General features: G+C 37.7%; 1 protein-coding gene across 3 annotated transcripts; it reads left to right on the top strand.

The window, feature by feature from the left end:
- The first annotated feature begins 15,192 nt into the window (after positions 1-15,192).
- LOC103933274 lies at positions 15,193-20,271 on the top strand. Of its 3 annotated transcripts, XM_048570634.1 has the most exons (8): positions 15,359-15,495; positions 16,093-16,438; positions 17,094-17,155; positions 17,455-17,537; positions 17,663-18,084; positions 18,607-18,697; positions 19,184-19,286; positions 19,374-20,271. In XM_048570634.1, the coding sequence occupies exons 5-8, from the start codon at positions 17,985-17,987 to the stop codon at positions 20,085-20,087; spliced, it is 1,008 nt and encodes a 335-aa protein (XP_048426591.1). In that variant the 5' UTR covers positions 15,359-15,495; positions 16,093-16,438; positions 17,094-17,155; positions 17,455-17,537; positions 17,663-17,984; the 3' UTR covers positions 20,088-20,271. The 3 variants fall into 3 exon arrangements, with proteins under 3 accessions (XP_009341219.2, XP_048426591.1, XP_048426590.1); XM_048570633.1 differs by lacking the exon at positions 16,093-16,438 and having other exon boundaries at positions 15,432-15,495; positions 17,455-18,084; XM_009342944.3 differs by lacking the exons at positions 16,093-16,438; positions 17,455-17,537; positions 17,663-18,084 and having other exon boundaries at positions 15,193-15,495.
- Positions 20,272-23,328: the final 3,057 nt, after the last annotated feature.

The following is a 23,328-nucleotide window of genomic DNA, read 5'->3' as shown; positions in this document are numbered from 1 at the left end:
AAAGCAGATGGATGTGTACTTGGAGAATCCGGATCCTCTTTGTAAGGATTTTAAGGATCCGTGAATTAGGACTCTTATCACGTGATATGGCTTTGGATATGGTGGTGATGATAGGCTTTAGACTATGGTAAGAAGTATACATGATAGGCTAAACCTATAGATGAAATAGAAAGGGTAAATTTATAAGGATATCAAAATTTTAAACTAAATTTGTAAATCAAATAATGTGTCATTAGTAAAAATTAATTACGTTAATTATTCAAGTAATAATTCATATATTAGTAATCACCTTATTTAATTTACAAATTTAATTTAAAAAATTTAGTTTTTATGGCATTAGTGACTCGATGTGACAGATGGTTATCATGCATGCATGGATATGAAGGTTATGAAATGATGGCGGATAATGATTATACTTTGCAATTGATTTGCATGGATAAGACAAACATGAAAGACAGAGCGTTTTATGGTTTTCATGTGGAAGACTATTGCACCTGCACATGAGAATTATCCTAAGGATACTTTTAAGGGGAACATTTTTTCTCACCACTACAACTATAATGTATACTTATTATAAACCTAATTATCTGTCACGTGTTATTTTATATAACTCTACTTAACTTTCACATTAAATGTTACTTTTTGAATGAAAAAAAAAATTAACTAAGGTTAAATGAAAGGGCACGTGGCAAATAATTAGATGTATGATGAACATACACCATAGTTTATAGTGGTAAGCAAAAATGCTCGCAATTCCAAGTGCATGCAGATCAACGATGTGTGAAAAAGAGTTAATGCATTGACACGGCTGGCATCAGGATAATATTCCACAAGTTGGATTCTATGATGGTACAACGTGTCAAGTAGTTTCCTTCTATAAATCCAAGGCGTTTTGCAAATTTCAAGGGACCTTCAACACAACACACAAATTTGCCCTGCACAATTTCTCACTATACGCGAAACCCTCTCACCTTTGAGAAAACACTGACCTTCCTAACTTTGTCAAGCATATCTATCAGTTTGTATAAACAACTCTGTGGTTGACAACCGGTGACATCTCTTAGTTCGTAGAAACAACTCTGTAGCAATAAAGTCAGGTAATCGTGGAGTATCTTCCAGTTTGAATAAATAGCACTACTTCAAGCTCGGTTGACTATCTATCCAAGTCTCTACCAACAAGGAGTCTTTGAGTCCTTGTTGAAGCAGGTCATCTCATTAGTTTTCTTGGCGAAGTGAGGTGTTACTAGGTTATGTTGTTCTGCACATTGAAAGCCGAACTTATTTTATGATTGGATATTCACAAGTACATTTTAGAATTCAGTATTCTGATGGTCAAATCACATTTGCAATCAAGACACTTATCTCTTTTGAGTATTTGTGTTCATACAATATGGTACCAATTTGGCGCACTTATATTTGCACAAATATAATTGAAGCAGCCAACACCACCACCACCACTACATTCATTTTTGAACTTCGCAACACATTCGACACCACCACCACTACATTCATTTATTCATGAACTGAGCTCGGTTGTCCAATTGACATGCCCTGCAATTAACTAAAAGATGTAGTTAGCTCATTAGCTATTCGGCCTACGCGCCACGTATGCTAAGTGGTTCTTAGGGTCAACATATACATAAAAATTTACGTGAAATGAGTTCATCGTCATATGGACATTTTGATTCAATAACATAATGTCATGTGTTGATAAACTTATATATCATTATTTTAATGAAACATAATATTAAAATGGTGGTAAACTTGTTCCATATAAGTTGTCTTGACTTGATTCACTGATTTAATTATGCATAACCTTTCATCTTTTAAGACTTTCACCGTTTCAAAGAAATAATTTTTCTTCAAAAGTTCGAGACTACTAAGTATTCCGAAAAAAAAAAAATTCATCCCTTATGAATAAAATACCATTGAAAGAGTGCATTGCCACTTGAGTGAAGAAGAGAAGGGCTTTGTATAGAAACCCTTGACTCATGTTTGTCAACCATTATTTCGTTCTATTTATGTATTCAAGCTCAAAAAAAACATAATAAAGAGTGAAAATTGACTTCACAAAAATTAAACTATTAAGATTAAAAAACAAAATTATTTGATAAACTGAACTACATAAGACAAACTCCGGATAATATCTAAAAGTAAAAATAATTGTTACATTGACACACCCCGACCGAAATCAATGTGTGCTGGCCGTCACGCGAGGGTGACGTAGCCATGTGCACAGTACGAAAGCAATATTAAAATAAAAAATGTGAATAAATAAAAACCACACTAACTAGAACACTAGATAAGATAAGGTGCAAGACAAAATAAGTGTGAATTCACAACCAGAGCATAAGTAGCCTAAGTGCAGTCCAGCAGGATGAATACTAATTATACAACACCCAAAGGGTACCATACAATGGTGATAATAAAAAAGCACTCCTAATTAGAACCTGGAGGAGTGCAAAACAGAAAGTATGAGTGGGCAAAAACAAAGCTTTCCAAAACCATTTCAATTATCAAAGATAGTAATCCCTCGATGTAAAACTTGTATAATTTCCCAAAACATAGAATACATATCTATACCACAACCACGCTTAGAATAGCAAAATTCACAAATATGCCATGTCTAATATCTCAACATAAAAATATGTAAGCCAGGTGATATAAATCAATGCAAATGATATGTCAACCGGAGTCACCTAACGTGACCTGTATGGCTGAATCTAGAGCTCATCCATCTAGCCGGAGTCACCCAACGTGACTTGTACGACTCAAATCCACATCTCAAAAAATATACCTGCACACGAGTCGGAACCATCTAAAGTGGTATGTACGATAGGACTAGTTGTAAATAAATACGCTCAAGTGTTATGATCACGTGAAGACTATGCGAATAATCTCGGGTCACCTACGAGTCATAACCACCTATAGTGGTCTGTACGACACAACTGTGCACTTAACTTGGATCCAAGGTGAGCGTATGGTGCGGGAGGTGAACATCACGTGAAGGACTATGCCCTAACCACGGGCGGGAGCACTAACATCGGGGTGCAGGTTTATGAGATCTCAACACATCTCACATAATCATCAATACATAAACAATCTACAACTCACCTGATACTTGCCTGAGCGTCCACAACGTCAAATCACATTTATGCATACTATATTAATTCAATGATCTACGTATAAATCAATATGCATGGCATTTCTAAACATAATTTCATTTAAATCGATTTTCTAGGAAAAATCTCAAGTATATAGGTATATACGGAAAACCAAAAGTCCACTCACTGGTATATGGAAGGGTCGTAGCCCCCAAACCTCGATTGACTATGCTCGTCCTAAGGATAGGTCTCACCTATATGCGAAACAACTATATAAACATTAATTTAAAGCACATAAACGAAACTAGCTAATAACTTCTCATACATTGCTCAAATAGGGTGTTTAATATACCAACATGATCTACTCAACACAACGAACATTCCCATATTTTTAGAAAAATTTTCCGATCACCCACGCGCCCTCACGCGCCGGCCACGCACAGGCACGTGCCTAGCACACGTACGGAAACCCTAACGGTGTTAGGGAATATTCCGTCCAAAAATGGAATATACCGTTAAATATACTTGACGCCGCTAATAACGCCGTTAGTATATTCCGTCAAAGTTGACGGAATATTCTTCGTCTTCTCCCGTGATCCTCGCCGGAGCCACCGGAAACTAGAAAAACTTTTAATCATCATATCTTCTTCATTTTTCAGCCAAACTTCAAGAAATTTGTACCAAAATGAAGCTTACAATGAGTAGAACAAACTTTTAGGTCCTCAAACTCACAAAATCTCACCGGAAAAATCACGATAATCCAGCCACCTCTGCAACTTGTCAAACCCAAGCTTCCTAACGTCTAAAACCTTCCAAAATTCTTCCCTAAGCTTCGTGAAGAAGTTCTAAGGGTCTCTAACACTTCCAAACTCAACAAAACCTCTTCGATCACGATGGATGAACAGTGGACCTCATCGAGGCTTTCTGGTTCTTGAGTAAATGAATTCTTCACGTCCAACTAACTATATGGATGAGCTCTTGGGCTCACAAGGAACACAAAAACATCCTCATCAATGTCAATTTGTGCGTGCAAGGGTTAGTTTGAGAGTTGTCTATACAGTTGTACGGAAATGGAAGAAAAATCCAAGAGGGAAGGAGAGAGAGAGAGGGTCAACGGGTTGATGTGTGTGTATGAGTGTGTGGTCCAGGTTGCAGCCAACCAAAAACAAAGAAAATCTAAGTTCTAATTGGTCCAAACCATTAGGACTTAACATATTTGGTCCACATCCAAAGATTAAACTATACAACACCGTACAACGTTTATGGGCAAAATCGTCATTCCATGCTAGCAAGGATAAAATAATATACCCATTCGGGACGGGCTGTCACAACCTACCCCCCCTTAAGAAAATTTTGTCCCCGAAATTACACAACAACAACAAACAACCCGCTAGTAATCGTAAAACAAGCGTGGATACAACTTTTTCGTACGCTCCTCTGTCTCCCAGGTAGCCTTCTCCACCGAGTGATTTCTCCATAAAACTTTCACCAAACGCACTGTCTTATTCCTCAAAACTTTATCTTTCCAATCCAAGATTGTCATTGGTTCCTCATCATAAGTCAAATCTAGATTAATTTCTAAAGGTTGAGGAGGTATCACATGTGACAGATCTGAAACATAATGACGAAGCATGGAAACATGGAACACATCATGCACTTTAGGCAACTCTGGAGGCAACTCAAGCCTGTAAGCAACTTCACTGACTCTCTTGGTGATCACATACGGTCCATTGTACCTAGGACTTAGCTTACCTTTCTTCCCGAACCGTACCACACCTCTCCACGGTGAAAGCTTTAAAAATACCCAACCACCCACTTTATACACCCTGTCAGTGGCATGTTTATCTGTTAAGCTCTTATGTCGATCCTAGGCCACTTTCAAGTTAGATTTAATCACTTGAATATTCTGAGTAGTCTCCTCCACTATGCCAGGGCCCTCAAAAACTTTCTCCCCAACCTCAGACCAACGCAAAAGTGTACGACAAGATCTGCCATAAAGTGCCTCAAATGGTGCCATACCAATACTTGAATGAAAACTATTGTTATAGGCAAATTCCATCAAATCCAACCGCTTATGCCAAACATCACCAAACTATAAAATTGAAGATCTCAACATATCCTATCTGATTGTCCATCTGTCTGAGGATGATATGTTATACTATAAAGTAATCTCGAACCAAGAGCTTCCTGGAATGCTACCCAGAACATAAAAGTAAACCTGAGATCACGATCCGAGACAATATTAACTGGAACTCCATGATACGTCACAATCTTCAATATAAATAATTCAGCTAATCGGCTTAAAGAATACTTCTCCCTCACTGGAATAAAATGTGCTGACTTAGTAAGCTGATCAACTATCACCTAAATGCCATCATAACCATGATGTGTACGAGGAAGCTTGTACACAAAATCTATAGTAATGTTTTCCCATTTCCACTGTGGAATGGTAAGTGGCTGCATCAACCCAAAAGGCTTCTTTCTTTCTGCTTTGACTTGCTGACAAATGACACACCTACTCACATACTCATCAATTTTTCTTTTCATACTCAGCCAATAATACAATGGTCAAATGGTATGATACATTTTAGTACCTCCAGGATGCATCACATAAGCCGAACAATTTGCTTCATCCAAAATTTCTTTCTTTAATTCCATATTATTCGGCACGTACATTCTGTTCTCCTGCATAAGCATGCCATCAGTTTCTCGAACTCTGAGATCTTTCTTTTTCCCCTGACTTCTTACTTCAATTAACTCCTGGATTTCTTCATCATTCATCTGAGCCTTGAGCACACGATCAATTAAAATTGGTCTAACTTGGAAATTAGCAAGTAAAGCTTCTTCTCGAGCTTCCACCCCTAACTTCACTCCAGTGGACCTCAAATCAGCAAGAAGAGGAATATGACAAGCATATAAAGCATTAAGTCTAACTGGAGTCTTCCTACTAAGTGCATTAGCCACCATATTTACACAACCAAGGTGATACTCAATTGTGCAATCATAATCACTTACCAACTCAATCCACCTTCACTATCAAAGATTAAGATCCTTCTGAGTAAAAAGATACTGGAGTCTTTTATGATCTGTATAAATCTTACATTTTTCACCATAAAGATAATGTCTCCAAATCTTCAAAGCAAAGGTAATGGCTGCTAATTCCAGATCATGAGTAGGGTAATTCATTTCATGAGGCTTTAATTGTTGTGAAGCATAAGTAATCACCCTACCATGTTGCATTAACACACATCCCAGACCATTCAAAGAAGCGTCACTATAGATCTCGAAATTACCACTATCATCTGGGAGCACCAAAACAGGTGCATGAGTGAAACAATACTTCAACTGCTGGAAGCTCTACTCACAATTATCATCCCACTCAAATTTAACATCTTTCTTTGTCAATCTTGTTAATGGTAATGCAATAAATGAAAAATCTTTAACAAACTGTGGATAATAACTTGCTAAACCAAAGAAACTCCATACCTCTGTGACGGTTCGTGGCTGCTCCCAATTCTCAACAGCTGCTACCTTTTGAGGGTCCACCAAAATACCTTGGGCGGATATAACATATCTCAAAAATGCCACTTGATCTAACCAAAATTGACATTTGCTAAACTTAGCATACAATTGGTGTTCCGTTAATCTCTTCAACACCAAAGTGAGTTGTCGAACATGCCCTAATTTAGACTTAGAGTATACCAAAATATAATCAATAAAGACAATGACAAACCTGTCTAAATATAGCTGGAATACTCGATTCATCAAATCCATAAAAGTTGCAGGTGCATTAGTTAATCCGAATGGCATCACAAGAAACTCATAATGACCATATCAAGTCCTAAAAGCCGTCTTAGGAACATCCTCACTTTTAATCTTCAACTGATAGTAACCAGACCTCAAATCAATCTTAGAAAATACACAGACGCCTCGAAGCTAATCAAATAAATTATCTATACGCAGCAATGCATAACGGTTTTTAATTGTTACCCGATTCAATTGCCTATAATCAATGCATAGCCTCAAAGTCCCATATTTCTTCCTCACAAATAACACTAGAGCTCCCCATGGTGAATTACTAGGCCGAATAAAACCTTTATCAACTAATTTATGCAACTGAATCTTCAATTCCCTCAATTCAGCAGGAGCCATTCGATAAAGAGTCAAAGATATAGGATCCATACCTGGAAGCAAATTAATAGTGAATTCCACATCTCGGTCTGCGGCAATCCAGGTAAATCATCAGGGAATACATCAGGAAAATGCCTGACTACGTTTACATCCTCCACACTACTAAGAGCAACATCATTCAACACCACATGAGCTAAATATCCCTGGCAACCTTTTGATAATAACCTTTTTGCTCTCACAATAGAAATAACACCATGCTTCACCCCACTCTGCTCACCCACAAAAGTAACCACAGGTAATCCAGGATGATGGAAAGTAACTGTTTTCCCGTAGCAATCTATGTTGGCACGATTATAATGCAACCAATCTGTGCCCAAAATCACATCAAAATCAACAATATCTAACGGGATAAGGTTAGCTGGCATAACTATATCCTTCACCATCACTAGACATCCTGGATATACACAATCAACATAACATCTCTCCCCTCTAGGCATAGCAAACTCTAAATCATACCCTAGAGGTGTAGGATGAGGTTGCGTCACTTGAGCAAATGTATGAGAAATGACAGAATGCGTAGCACCAAAATCAATTAAAACACTAGCAAAGTGACCAAGAATGTTTAACATACCCATGATCAAGTCTGGATGATTCTGAGCATCCTGCAGAGAGATATTGTTAATATGTCCCTGGGCTTGTTGTTGTCCCCTACGACCTCTACTAGCTTGATTATTTCGGCCCTTCACACCACGACCTTGACTTGGCTGACCAAGTTGCCTCGAAGATCCTGCACTACTGGAAGCAATCTCTACTTGTTGGGGCTGTCCTCCCAGGTACCACTGAGATCAACCAGCTGGAATGGGAGGATACGGCGTATAACCTCCAGAATATTGAGGATACCCACTCTAATAATAAGCATCCGGGGAATATTGATACTGCCTTAAAGTATAAGGAGTGGTGTCACCCAGATAATGGTAAGCACCACCACGACCCATCTAACCATAACTACCAGACCTTGTAACTGGTTGAATCAGCGCTGGTGGTGGCAAGGAAGGCTGCTAGGGCCTCTGCTGATTCTAAGGACAATTTATAGCTTTATGCCCTATTTGACCACAAGTAAAACATCCACTGCTGCCTTTCCTACACTCCCCAAAATGTTTATTATTACATCTGCGGCACAACGGAGCACTTCCTCTACTAGCATCCCCCTGTCTCTAGAATCTAGGACCCCCAGAAAATCTACCACCTCTTCTCTGACTAGTGGCACTAAAACCCCCGCTGGAAGAACTGGAACTAACTCCACTTTGCTTAAAACTCCGAGTCTTGCGAGGTCCTTGGGATGATTGACCTTTACCTTTATCATCTCTCTTTTGATTGCCGTCCTTTTCTTCTTCCTCTTCACTCTCACTAGGCATATTCTCTGAATCCTCAATCCTCAACAAAATCTCATAGAACTCCTGGTAAGAAGCACAAGGAGTAGTGGTCGACATAAAACGCCACTTCTTCTTAGTACCCAATCTGAAACGACGGAGCATCTCAACCAGATTAGCAGCAACATCCGGATGATAACGAAACAAGTCAGTGAATCTCCTATAATACTCATTTGCCGTCATCTTCCCCTGTCTCAATTGAGTAAATTATTGCTTCTTGCGGTCAATATACTCAGGGGAATAAACCTTTTCTGAAACAACTATTTAAACACTTCCTAGTTAGCAATTTCCTCTGGGGTCAATTAATAAGCCTCCTATTCCCACCAGGATACTGGTTCTTTGCCTAAGAACCATGTAGTTGTCTCGACCCACCTTTCAGGAGGAAGATTCCCTTGACTTTGCATCACTCGAAAAATCTTTTCAAGATGATCGAGTCACCGCTCTGCTCCTTCATGTCCTTCATTACCCTCAAACTTATCCAACTTTAAATTATACATAGTCTCCAGGGGAGTACTCTGAGGAGGGCGAAGCAAAGACTGAATAGCATGAGATATAGCTTCCCCTAACTGGGCTACATCAGGGAAACTAGGCTCAGCTGAATGATGTGGCTCTCTACGAGGTGCCATAGTTCTGACAAAAGACACCAAAATAATTAAAATATTCACAAAATATGCAGGATTGCCAAACCTAGGCTCTGATACCAAACACACCCCAATCGAAATCAAGGCTTGCTAGCCCTCATGCGAGGGTGATGTAGCCATGTGCACAATGCGGAAGCAATATTAATATAAAAAATGCGAATAAATAAAAACCAAACTAACTAGAACACTAGATAAGATAAGGTGCAAGACGAAATAAGTGTGAGTTCATAACTAGAGCATAAGTAGCCTAAGTACAGTCCAGCAAGACGAATACTAATTATAGAACACCCAAAGGTGACCATACAATGGTGATAATTTGTCAAAGCTACCATGGATTCTTTGCAAGCCACCAAAAAAGCACTCCTAACTAGAACCTGGAGGGGCGCAAAACAGAAAGTGTGAGTGGGCAAAACAAAGCTTTTCAAAACCATTTCAATTATCAAAGATAGTAACCCCTCGCTGTAAAACCTGTATAATTTCCCAGAAAATAGAATACATATCTATACCACAACCATGCTCAGAATAGCAAAATTCAAAAATATGCCATGTCGAATATCTCAGCATAAAAATATGTAAGCCAGTTGATATAAATCAATGTAAATGATATGTCAGCCGGAGTCACCTAATGTGACCTGTACGGCTCAAATCCACATCTTAACAAATATACCTGCACACAAGTTGGAACCACCTAAAGTGGTCTATTCGACAGGACTAGGTGTAAATAAATACGCTCAAGTGCTACGATCATGTGAAGACTGTGCGAATAATTGCAGGTCACCTACGAGTCGGAACCACCTATAGTGGTTTGTACAACAGGACTGTGCACCTAACTTGGATCCAAGGTGAGCGTATGGTGCGGGTGGTGAACATCACGTGAAGAACTGTGCCCTAACCAAGCGTGGGAGTACTAACACCGGGGTGCAGGTTTATGAGCTCTCAACACATCTCACATAATCATCAATACATAAACAATCTACAACTCACCTGGTACTTACCTGAACGTCCACAGCGTCAAATCACATTTATGCATACTATATTAATTCAATGATCTACGTATAAATCAATATGCATAGCATTTCTAAACATAATTTCATTTAAATCGATTTTCTGGGAAAAATCTCAAGTATATAGGTATATACGGAAAACCAAAACCCCAATCACTGGTATGTGGAAGGTCGTAGCCCCCAAGCCTTGATTGACTACGCTCGTCCTAAGGATAGGTCTCACCTATATGCGAAACAACTATATAAACGTTAATTTAAAGTACATAAACGAAACTAGCTAATAACTTTTTATATATTGCTCAAATGGGGTGTTTGAATATACCAACGTAATCTACTCAACACCATGAAGATCCCCATATGTTTAGAAAAATTTTCCGATCACCCACGCGCCCTCACAAGCCAGCCACGTGCAAGCACGTGCCTGGCACACGTACGGAAACCCTAACGACGTTAGGGAATATTCTGTCCAAAAATGGAATATACTGTTAAATATATCTAATGCCGTTAGTAACGTCATTAGTATATTCCGTCAAAGTTGACGGAATATTTTGTCTTTTCTGGTGATCCTCGTTGGAGGCGCCGCCGGAAACTGGAAAAACTTCTAATCTCATATCTTCTTCATTTTTCAACCAAACTTCACGAAATTTATACCACAATGAAGTTTACAACGAGTAGAACAAAACCTTACCACTTTTAGGTCCTAAAACTCATGGAATCTTGCCGGAAAAATCACGATAATCCGGCCACCTTTACAACTTGTCAAACCCAAGCTTTTTGATGTCCAAAACCTTCCAAAATTCTTCCCTAAGCTTGTGAAGAAGTTCTAAGGCTTTCTAACACTTCCAAACTCAACAAAACCTCTTCGATCATGATGGATGAACAGTGGACCTGATTGGGGTTTTCTTGTTCTCTGGTAAATGAAGTCTTCACGTCCAACTAACTATATGGATGAGCTCCTAGGCTCACAAGGAACACAAAAACAACCTCATCGACGTCAATCCATGCATGCAAGGATAGGGCATCCAAGGGGAGTGTTGTGGAATGGGTGTGAATGTGTTGTGTTCCATTCAAGTGCAAATATAAGGATAGTATAATGGCACAAGTAAGGGTGTCGAACCACATGGACTGATTAGATCTCTACAAGTTACTAACTTTATGTGACCCCTAACTAAACAATAAAAATGCAAACTAAATTTAGATTTTTCAATCGAAAACTAAAATAACTTAAAAATGAAAGAAAGATAAGGATAAATGATAGGTTGATTTAGAAATAATAGGAATTGAACTAGGGATACCGATTTCACCATTATAAGCCAATTCCATGAAAATTAAGTCAAGATACATTCAACTCTCCAATCTGCAACTAGGGTTCGTTTTACTCATTTATTGATGTGTGGTTGTGATCAAGTGCTCCTAATCTGCAACCTAGTTGCAACTTAGATTACCAAATAAGAATCCATTAAGAACAAGAAAATTTCAAAGAACCAAAGAAATCACATGGCAATATGTATGAATAACAATTTCATCAATCGTTCACATGTCTACCAAGATTAAGCATGATGAGCAGTATAACTTGATCAAATAATTCATAAGCAGCCCTAATGGTGATCAAACATTAAGATTAACAAACAACTATAAAATCAGTGAATGAAAAAGAACACATATTGGTAATTTGAATACTTTAACTTAATAACAAAGAGTAGTTTTGCAAGGCTACATCGAAATCCCCAGCTATGAACTTAATTACATAACATGATTACATAATATATAAATATCAAGAACAACATGAATGAAACTAAGGTTCATAGAAGAAATGCCCTTGAAGCAATTTTGATGTTGAACTTCTCCAAGAACAGCGCAGATGTGTGGTTTCTTTGTTGGCAGCAGATGGTGAAGGAAAATAGGGTTTTGTTTCTAGAAGAAAGGTCAAAGAAAGAGAAAATAGAGAGCTCTGGGCGTCCCCAAAGGATGCTTGTGTAAAAGTGATCTGAAACCCTAGTATTTATATGCTAAATGGGGCTGCAGCTGATTGCAAGATGATCCCAACCATTAAGCCCAGATTTTGGACGTTTTTCCTTATTTGGCTCCTCCAAATCATGCTAGATATTCCAATTCCTTTCCCATTCTGCTGTTGGTCTTCTAAACAACCAGATTCGCTTTGGATTTTTTATTTGCGCTTCAAAAGAGGCCACTAAACTTCTTTCCACGTTTGAATAAGGGTCAACCCCAAAAATGGCATGTTTTCACTTCTTTTGACTTCAAATTGATCCTAAAACCCACGTAACTGCATATTGATACAAAATAGGGTGAAACGCAACCGGTGTCACAAATAAACTAGGAATGGATGGTATAAATGTATGAAATATATGAGTTATCAAATACCCCCAAACTTGATTTTTGCTAGTTCTTGAGCAAAACTATAACTAAAAAACACACAAAACTATAAAATCTAACTATACCGCTTTCGATGGCTAAACGATTGCACTGAGCATGTGCAACAAGCCTTTAAACCTCTAGGTGTCCTTAGTCAGAGGAGTTGTGTCTCCTGAGGGTTTATAGTGACGATGCCCACAAACATCTACAGACTCTGCAAACAAATTGGTTAAGGCATACTTGAAACAAACTAATAAGAACCAATGAAAGCTTAGTCATACATCCAAACCAAAAGTCTTCCACTTCAAAGAATCGTATAATGTGTAAAGTGTAAAAATATTACTCCATGACTCATGACTTCAAAGATACCATACTTAAATGCCAAAGATATAATTCGCCTCAACTCTAGTCCTCACAGATATCACTCAAATTTTCACTCAGATCCTAAGGTGTAGTCTCTCCACAAATACATGTGAGTGAAATTATGTAAAAGGGAAAAAAAAAAATTCTCACATATGAAATATGAAATAAAAGCACAATTTCTGAACAAATCTCATGGAATGAATCAAATACTAAGAATATGGATAAAACACATACTTACCAGCACCTATGAATACATCCCCAAAGATCAGCTAGGTCTTTCACAAGGTTGTAATGTAAGGTTTAGGCTATGGGCTATGAAAGAAAGGATAGGAAATACTAGAGCTTAGGACATACCAATGCACCACACTTAGTGCATATGGTTCTGCAATCATCAATCACCTTGGTGGTCAACTATGTTAATCCGATACCATATGCACCAGCTTCTTGAATGTATACTTTGATAAAGATTTGGTGGTCAGACTTGTTAGATTATCCTTGGAATGAGTTTGTCTAACTTTAGTAACTTTAGTCTTTTGGAGCTCATGTGTATTGAAAACTTTAAAGATGTGTGTTTAGTCTTATCGTCTTAGATGAATCCTTCCTTCATTTAAGCAATACAAGTTGCATCTTCTTCATGAATGAGAGTCGGAATGTTTATTTTTAAAGATAGACCACATGAGTTTTGGATGTGATAGATCATTAATCTTAACAAAAAACATTCTTCACTGGCTTCATGGAAACCAAGTATTTCTGAGTGACTGGAAGATGTAGCAACTAGTATTTACTTCGTTGAGCACCATGAGATTCTTGTAATTTGATAATAGAACAATATTCACTTTGTGAGCAAGTTTTATATGGATTGGGGAGAAAACTAGGATCTAGTGGTGAACAATATTCAATTTGTGACATTGCCACGTCAGCCATCAAATTAACATTTAACATTTATCTTTCGACATGTTCATTGAAGATGTTCTTACGTTGCTTGTTCAAACCTTTCACTCCCCTCAATATAGATTAACGTAGAATATCGTGATAAAAAAAAATTTAATAGTTTTTATTTAATTTAAAAAATACAATTATTTTTGACATCCATTTCATAATTATTTCCTACTAAAAAAATGATAAATATTTTTGACATCCATTTAGAAAAATTCTGAAGTTTTAACATAGTTGACCACCAAGGTGACTTTTAGGGTTGACCGTTTACTTTTTCGTTGACTTTTTACAAAAATTTACCCATCACCTCTCTTAGCGTATTTCGACTCGCTGATTCCGAATCCGCCGTTTGTTTTTCCAAATTTAATCATTTTAGTTGAGTTTTACTGGCGGGACCCAATATTATGCTTAGGTGCAATTATTATCGGAGACTCTAACTTTCATAGCTCGAAAGGATGTGACATCGCAGGTACCTGTGATTGGATCTTTTGTTTTTATGTGTATATATGTATATGTGTTTTTCTCAAGAACTGCTTTTATATATATTGATGTGACATGCCATGTTTAGCTTTACAAATAGATTTTTCGTACACTTTATGTTTTTAATATTATTTGTGAGTATAAACTTGTGGCATGACATTCTTGCGTTTTACCTACTCATTATTGCATGTTTGCATGGTGTCTCTTACTTGTACTATCCTGGGCCAAGGACTAGCTTCACGTGTATTTCACATGCACTGTTTACATTCGCTTTGGATCCAGAGTTAGGTGACAGCCTGTCCTTTTGTGTGATGTTTTGGACTTGTATGTGATGTGACTAACGCAGCTCACGTGATGTAGTACTAGAATGTAAAATCTACACGTAGCCTATTCCATTGCCTGATATTTTTTCAAAGTTTGGCTTTTTGAACAGCCTGTTGCATTTGGTCACGAGATGTTTTGGACTCGTATGTCCTTCTGCTACAGGGTACTAATTTGGTTTTTTGTGATTTGTTTTTCAAAATTTGGTTTGAATTAAAATTTACTTTTACTTTTTTTTTTTAAAATCAACTTACTAATGAATTAATTGTTGAAAAAAAAAAACGAAATAATTATTAGATAGTCTTAAAAATAGCTCGACAAAACAAGAGAGAATTAACTTTTTGTCTAGAAACAAAAACTGACCCGGCCCATTAAGACTCAATATTTTTTTACACATCAAGTGGCTGACCACACACCTCACGCCGATCCCTTACCAAACACAACTCTCGCTTCTCTAAATCTCTCTTTAATTCCATAAAACGCAATTAAAATACAAAACCCGATTTCGCGCCCTTATGGCAGCTGCTCCTTCGCCCTCGCCTGCCCTAAGAAATACCAGCTCCGGCGACACTCGCCCCACCACTACCGCCACGGCTGCCGCACCTCCCGTCGCTCCCTTCCATCCGGTGCACCGTACCGACACGCTCCCCAAGACCCTTCGCGGCCTTAACAAGCCCAAGTGTAAGCAGTGCGGCAATGTCGCTCGCTCCAGGTAATTCATTTCACGGAAATTGAATTCCTTGTTTGATTTCCTTTTCGGTCTTTATTAATTTATGATCTGACAATTAGGTTTTGGTGGAGTATGCGATTTTTCTTTTTCTAATAAGCATTGCCTTGTTTGTTGTTTGCGGTTTTGGTAATTAATTTGGGGGAATTGACTACGTTGGGCTAAAAATTGAATGTGTTTATGGTCTTAAAGGCAAGTAATTTGCTGTCAAAAGGTAGGGATTTAACTATGCCGGATGGTAGATTGTAGAAACTGGATGAGACAATCTTGCCTTGGTGGGTTTGATGTAATTTTGATTTTCTGCCTCGATTTGATGAAATTTCCGGGAAATTTATGATGCGATTGGGGGCTTTACATTGATGAAGCCGATCAGCTTTAGTACGACTCCTTTTAGCTGTGCAGATGGTATTAACTTCAAGAGAGAATGCCTCTGAATCAACTTTAGAATTTGGCGCAAAGAATAGCGCTGTAACCATGATAATTAGATACTTGTTGTTAATATTTGAATGTGTTTAGTGAGTACAGTAGTTATTGTTGGACGAGATTAGTTTTTTTTTTTTTAATTATTTTTTTTTTTACTAGAATGCATGCCCTAAACAGATTGGAGAAATGGGCGACCCCGATCTTTTTTGTATTTCAAACTTAGTTCCATCTCCTCAGCGATATAGACTCAAACCTCAAACTAAGAGTTTTGAAGAAAAGTAAAAAGAAATTAGGAGAAATCGAGAAAGGGACGGAGGAAATATGGAAGAAGAAAAGTTGCTCTCAACAATACGTTCTGAGGGCTGGCTAGTCCAATGGCGGATGAAGACTGCTGCTGAGAAGAGTAAAAGATGAAGGCGAACTGTTTGAACAGCTTTACCATGAAAGAAGCTAGTATACCATTTAGGTAATCTTGTTCCACGTATCGACAAGACCCACTATCCAGGTACCATTAGGAAGTATTGTTTCCTTGGTAAATTATGGGCCTAGCTTCTCCTTACTGTATCAGGATTTAACCTTGATGTGCAAGCCTTTATAATGTGATATACTCCAGTACTAATTAATTAACATTCTTGGAAGTTGGGAAGTTTGTGGTGAGACTCCTAGAATGGCGTTAATGAGACTTTAAAGAGGACATTCTTCATTTTTAGTTTCAAACTTCTGATTTTCAGCCACTCCTCAACTTCGTTCAAGTACCATTTGACCCCAAACATGCACTTTAGGAACTCAGGATAATCCATTTTCATCACCACCTAAAGAAAGAAAGAATGAAATTACTGTTTGATGGTCTTGTTCACAGATCTCACTAAGGCACATCCAAATAAAGTTTTCCATGTTAATTTCAATTATGATCCTTCCCCTTCCAGCACCAAGAGGAGATAAGCTTTAGTGTGCCGACTTTGTTGATATTCTGGATGATGGTGTAGGAATCTTTTTTTTTTTTTTTTTTTTTTTCTTCTTCATATACAATGTGCTATGTTATTGATATGTTTTTTACCATACGCTATATTGTGTTGAATATATGTTTTGTTTGTATAACTACATTTAGAATAATATCCTTTCTTTCTGTTTCATGTTATTGAGATGCCTTGGATGTGCAGGTGTCCATACGAGTCATGTAAGAGTTGCTGCTCAAAAGCTCAAAATCCTTGTCATATTCATGGTATGTCTGTTCAAGTTGGATAATTATATTCATTTTTTCTTTACTGTTGTGGAGGGTGGGGTGTGCTTGTGCATTTTGTGAAGTTATGGTAATGCTTTTCTACAATTGGCATTTCAAAGCTTATCTTCTACAGTTTTCATTTCAAGCTTTGGGACAAAATCTTGTATTGCTTGGTTTTGTCTGTATGGTTTCCAACAATGCCAATTAATAGAGAAACGTGGAGAAGAATGACGACAACAACTGCCGCTTTTTGAGGGGTCTGAGAAATTTTAGGTATCTTATGTAGTAATGGCTTTCAGCTTTATGTCTGGTGATGGCTGATGGCTTTGAGCAACTACTCTGATGAGTGTAAATGAGGGAAAGTTGGTGGTTTCCTATATCGGTAAAAATATATATTTTTTTTCTGAAGTGCTGACTCCACATAGCATCCCTTTTTCCAAAAAGGAAAAGAGTGGATAGCTTAAAGGTATGGTTCCACCACCCATGACATCACTTATGCTTATGCAGAGGATTGAGTAAGCTATCTGTGGCAATGTTGGAATCTTAAAGTGGATCCTAGGGAATAATGACGGCTGCTTAGTGTCTTTGAGCTGCTGAAAGCATCATGAACAGTCTCGGAAACACTGCGTTCCTAGCCCTAAGGTCTTTGGGTGTGTTGGATGAATATCCATATTTGAAATGTTGCAAAAATAGAAGAGTAGTGGGGCATCTGGTTAAATGTGATACTGTTATAGGCTTGGCATGCTAGCGGGTAACTATTTATGCTTAGAAGCATGAAGTGGCAATCTGTTCCATTGGTGGACAAGATTGGTTATGTAAAATTTTGATCATGGTTGCTTACCTAGGTGAGATTCTTATTAAATTGTGCGTGTCAGAACCATCAAGTGCTCTCTCACACTACACAGAGACAGCAAGGTGTCTTGATAAGGGTAGGATGTTGACTTGATTTTGGCATGTCTTTGCATGATTTCTTGGGGTTGTGTTACTTATGATGGGTCTGTTCAGGTTTGGGCTTGGGAATTTTCACCTATCCATTTGGATTGGTCTGCTATTTTAGATTAAGTGGGACTGTTTTCTTTGGTTTATATTTCAGTTTGCATTTCAGTTGTATTTTAGGTGTTTGATCCTGATGGACTGCTTATTGATCATTGTTCTTTTTCGTTCTGACTAAAAGAAAGATCGGTCATCAGTTTTGTCCTTTTTTTTTTTATTAGTCTTTTTAAGATATAACTATTAATCCAACTTAGTTTTTTCATTCTCAAATATATCAAGAGATCTGCATTGAGCATCATCTTATGGTTTTGGTTTCTATGGATAGGCCTAGATGTTTGGGTAAGCTCTTGTTAAGGAGATTTTTTGGTCCCTTTCAGAAAAAATTGTTTGTTTGGATTTTTCATCTTTGCATGTTTGTTTTTGCCTTCTCCTTACTGTATATTGTATTGTCTCTGCAGTTTTGAAAACAAATGCAACTTTTCCAGACAAGGCACCAACCTCACACTCTCCTCTATTTGACCATCAATCAACCGATGCATCACCATCAGGGTGAGTTCCTAACAGCTGCTCATTTAACATCTGATTATATCTTAATTCTCTGTCTCTAAGAATTTGGTCATTAAATTGTTTTCCCTACAAAACTGCATTGCTCTTCTACCATTTATATAATATTGTGTCATATTGCTCAAGGTTTAAATAGTTGGCAGCGAAGCCAAGTTTATAGTCTATTTCACTATGACCTAACTTGAGAATGGGTTTGTCAAAAATTGATGATTTTAATTAAGTCGAATCTTCCTATGGAAGGCAATTGGCTGAAGATTTGCACTGGTTTCTAGCTTGTTCTATAGTCATAACTTTGATGGTTTTATTCCCTAACTCTAACAGTTGGCCTTCTGAGCTTCCCATGTTTCAACCCTTTCTATTTTTTCCTGCTTGCCTTGGCTGCCATGGGAACGTCATTCAGTAAAGGTCTTCAAAGCAAGTACTGTTTTCATTGTGGATGTAGATTTTCTTACATTGTTGGCTGTATTTCAGGAATTCCCATAGAGTTGCATCATTCCGGCAACTTTCGATCAATTTTGCTCAATTCAATAATCTGCATATTCCGCTTCGTTCGAAGAGGCCTTTGACCAGAAAGGTGCATGTCCTTTGGTACCATCTATTTGTTCTTGTACTATTTTCACAGTGAGAATGACTTGTTCTAACTGAAAAATATTAATGTCAGGATGCCGTGGCTATTAATGAGTGGAGATTTTCCAAGTTGAGGGAATACAAGGACGGAAACATTGAAGTGGAAAATGAAGCTTTTGATCGATACATGCAGAACGTCAGCCTATTAGAGCAAGTGTTTTCTGTGGAATCTATTGCAGAGGAGTCGATGAGGGATGGATCATCCATATCAAACCAAAATACTACTACTAATACTACAGAAGATAACACTGAGGCTACGGTGTCAGGACTGAAGTTGAAGTTGAGATCAAATCCAACGAGAACCAGTAACTTCCGAAAGAGGATACAGCAAATTGTTGACGAGGGACTAAAGAAGCTTCAGAAATGCGAGTTTGATGACGGGGGCAAGAAATCAAGTGTGCCAAATGGATTGGATAAAGGGCCTAAAAAAGAAGAAACACGGTGGGCTGGAAGGACTTCTGCTTTTGGCGATCTCATTGATAAGCTGAACAAAGCCCGAAACAAGGAGGATTTGAAGGCATGCTTGGAGTTGAAATCTCAGCTCTTCAGTGAACACAAATTGACTGGTAGAACAGAATCGGAAGACGCTGACATAATGAAGAAACATACTGCAAAGAATGATTCGGAGCCCGGAAAGGAGTGGAATTGTTCGTTTCCTAAAGTGATTAGCGCTACCGAAATTGATCAAGAAACTCTGAAAAGTGTTAATGCACACTTCTGTACCCTTGAGCAGATAGAAGGTTTATGAATAAAAAGATTCAAAAGGTAAGATTTTGCTGTACAATTTGTACTTTTGGTCAGTTTTAGTGGTGTCATAGCTTAGTGTAATTTCATCCTTGAGTTACTGTTCCTGTTCATATATCAACAATGTCTCCTATATTTTACTTTCTAAAAATGTTTTTATGACAGTTGCTTCTAATTAGCATTTTTAATTTGGAAGTGAAAGTGGTACCTGAATCTTTTTCTAAAAAGCTTTTATTCAGTAACAAGTTCAAGGACCAATAAAGAGTTTAAAGGAGCAAAAAAAGGATGAAAGTTCTAATGGAGTTAGCTAAAAGGACCATTGTTGTATATTAGAACGAGTTATGGGATCAATATTGACGGATTTTTAGTTTAGAGACCGAAACTTCAATTGAGTGAAAGTTGAGGGAGTATTGCTCCAATTATCCCTATTACTATCAAAACAAACTATCTGTATTCTCTTTATTGGGATGGGATGCTTTGGTTATTCACAAGAACTGCTTCCGGTCCTGCTTTATTTATGTGATGCTAATTAATGGGAATGGAACAGATTTTAATTTTTAATTTTTCTGAAGGATAAACAATGAATAATTAGCTTATAATGAATTGAATAAAATCGAGAGGTTCATCGAACCAAAGCATCTCGAAGAATGACACAAAAGTTAGCCGAGAAGTGAGCAACCCCATTGGCTTGCCTTACTGCATACTCTTGAGTCAGACTCGTGTGCTATTCACTTGGGACAATACTCGAGGGCCTGAGCTTATTTCCTATTAGAAAATTTTCATTATGATCCGAACACAAGTGGTATATTATGTGTTTTTATATAAGTTGTGGGAAATTTTATTTTTAAAGTTATTAATTTTTTAACACATATATCCCACTATTTGTATAATACCATTCCATGTTCCGTTCACATTGAAAAATCCCCACCCTCTCGCCAATATTAATAATATGAACTACACATTCACATTTTAAAATGGTGCAATTAACCGCACGGTAAAAATATTCATAACTAATTGATTGTTCAAGTGTACACTTCATACTTTTATAAGCATATAAAAAAAAATATAAAGTGACATGATCCAAATTCATTAACCAAGTTAAATTTAGAAATTTAGAATGTGAGGCAAGACACACACCACACAATTATGTGCAGCCATTAACAATCATGGTTTCTCTATATAATTGTGTGAAAGTTGTACACTACACTGTAGGTTTCTCTATATAATTGTGTAAAAGTTGTACACTACACTGTAACTGTTGGAGCTTTTGATTGATGCTATTCCAGTGCCACTGGGTTTATGTGTTTTATTTATGGAGTAGGATTCTCTCCCCTCCTATTCCCACCCTCTTCCCTTCCCTCCTCTCATAAATTGATTTTTGTCTTCTTCTGGCTATTAAAAAATTAACACAAAATGTTGACGTGGCATAACCCTAACCATTCAAATAGGAGGGGAGGGAATGGGATGGAGATTAGGAGGGGAGAGAATCCTACTCCTTTATTTATACTATGCTCAGATTGCTTATGTTGCCTTGTCAACTCACACACCACCACAGGGGCTTTGTCTGCTACTTATAATTTGCTCAATAGACTTACACCGTTTCAAAGGTGCAGACGGAATATGGGCCGTTGGATGAAAATTGAACTATTGAAAATGAATTCATCATAATGAGCTTAGAGTGAAATTGGGTCATAAATGACCTGTCACTTAATTAAAATGGTATTCGGCATGAAATCAAAATTTCCTAAGGTTTAAACTGTTCATCTGACATCAACACTTACCATCTTGAATAAGTCTTGTCCTCCTCCAAAAACACTCTATCTCCCGCGTTTGCTCAAACATTGGCGTCAAAGACATCCTTCCCATTCGAAAACTTGCTTCCCATTCGAAACCCAATTATCAACGTCTGTGCTTGTGTTGTCCGGCCTCATAGAAATTCCAGAAACAGTGAAGAAAATCAGGGGACTTTGGTTGAAAGCTGTGCAGTCGGTTCCATAGAAAGGACATGCTTTTCGCTTCATTCAAGTTGGGTTCAGAGTGCTTCCATGATAATAGACGTCATAATTGATTCCTCCAGTGAATTTCAAATTTGCTGAGTTTTGAAAATGGAACCGTAAAATTTAATTTTGTTATGTTTGTTAAATGGTATAATTAAGTTAGGTTTAAGGTTAATTATGCATTTTCTTGATGTAATTAATTGGAATTTGTGGATATATGTGAAATGTTTTAGAAATTTGGGTGTGTTGTGAAGTTATGAAGCTATGTTGACAGGTTGTGTAGAGGCTAGATCATTATCTGTTGTTTTGGTAAAGTTGTAGTTTTGAATAGGGACTGATTTTTGTATATGAATTATTGTTAATTTTATGGTGGTAGGGATTGATTTTTATGTCTGAATTATTGTTCATTTTATGGTGGGACTTGAAATTGCTCAAGTAATGATGCTCTGTTCACAGTAGATGTTGTAGCTATGAAGCTTTCGCGACAGGTTGTTGTAAGGTTATGTGTTGTTTATTGTTGATGTTTGTGTACTGTTACGTGTACAAGATATGGCAACCCAAGGTGTTGAAATAGCAACCAGAGAAGAAAAAGGGTACAGGGGAAGGGTTAACAGCCTATCCCAAGCCCCTCTGTGTGAGGATTGTTTAAGGAGAAGTTTAATGAGGCACAACTTGGTGCCTTTAGGACATCCTGCTCTGGCCATCTTCGGGTGTGTATGAATCATCCTTCAGTGGGCATTTGGTCCATGAGTTGTCTCTATGTAGAGTGGAAATTGAAGGGGTTAAAGACCTAGAAAGGCTGACCTATTTAATACGTTGTGAATTGACCCAATTCACAAAGCAGGATTTCTGCCTCATTACCTGGCTACGATGTTGCGAACCCCATGACATAGAAGTTGAGCCCCAAAGGATTAGGCTACTAAGGGAGTATTTTTTTCGAGAAATTATGGTTGATAGGTGAAAGTAGCAAGGGGAGGAAAGAAAATGGGAAAGGTAAAGCCAATGTTGTCCCTAAGAAAGTCACCAAATAAATATCCATGACTTGCGGGGAGCTTGAAAGGGCGTTTAAGGAGTTCAAGAACAGCGACGATGCCTTCAAGTTAGGTCTGGTATACGTTGCTAAGACTATATTGATAGAGGCGAAGAACTATATTGTTGTGAATCTAGACTAGTTTGACCTCGTGGAGGATATGGATAGGTTCAACAACTTTTCATGAGGTTCCATCTCTTTTGAACAACTTTGAGACA

Source organism: the organism of the source record quoted next, unplaced genomic scaffold (genome assembly GCF_019419815.1).
Source record: "Pyrus x bretschneideri cultivar Hongxiangsu unplaced genomic scaffold, Pyrus_bretschneideri_v1 Contig54, whole genome shotgun sequence".
Classification (NCBI taxonomy): Eukaryota; Viridiplantae; Streptophyta; class Magnoliopsida; order Rosales; family Rosaceae; genus Pyrus; species Pyrus x bretschneideri.
This window is presented reverse-complemented; position numbering and strand designations above follow the sequence as displayed.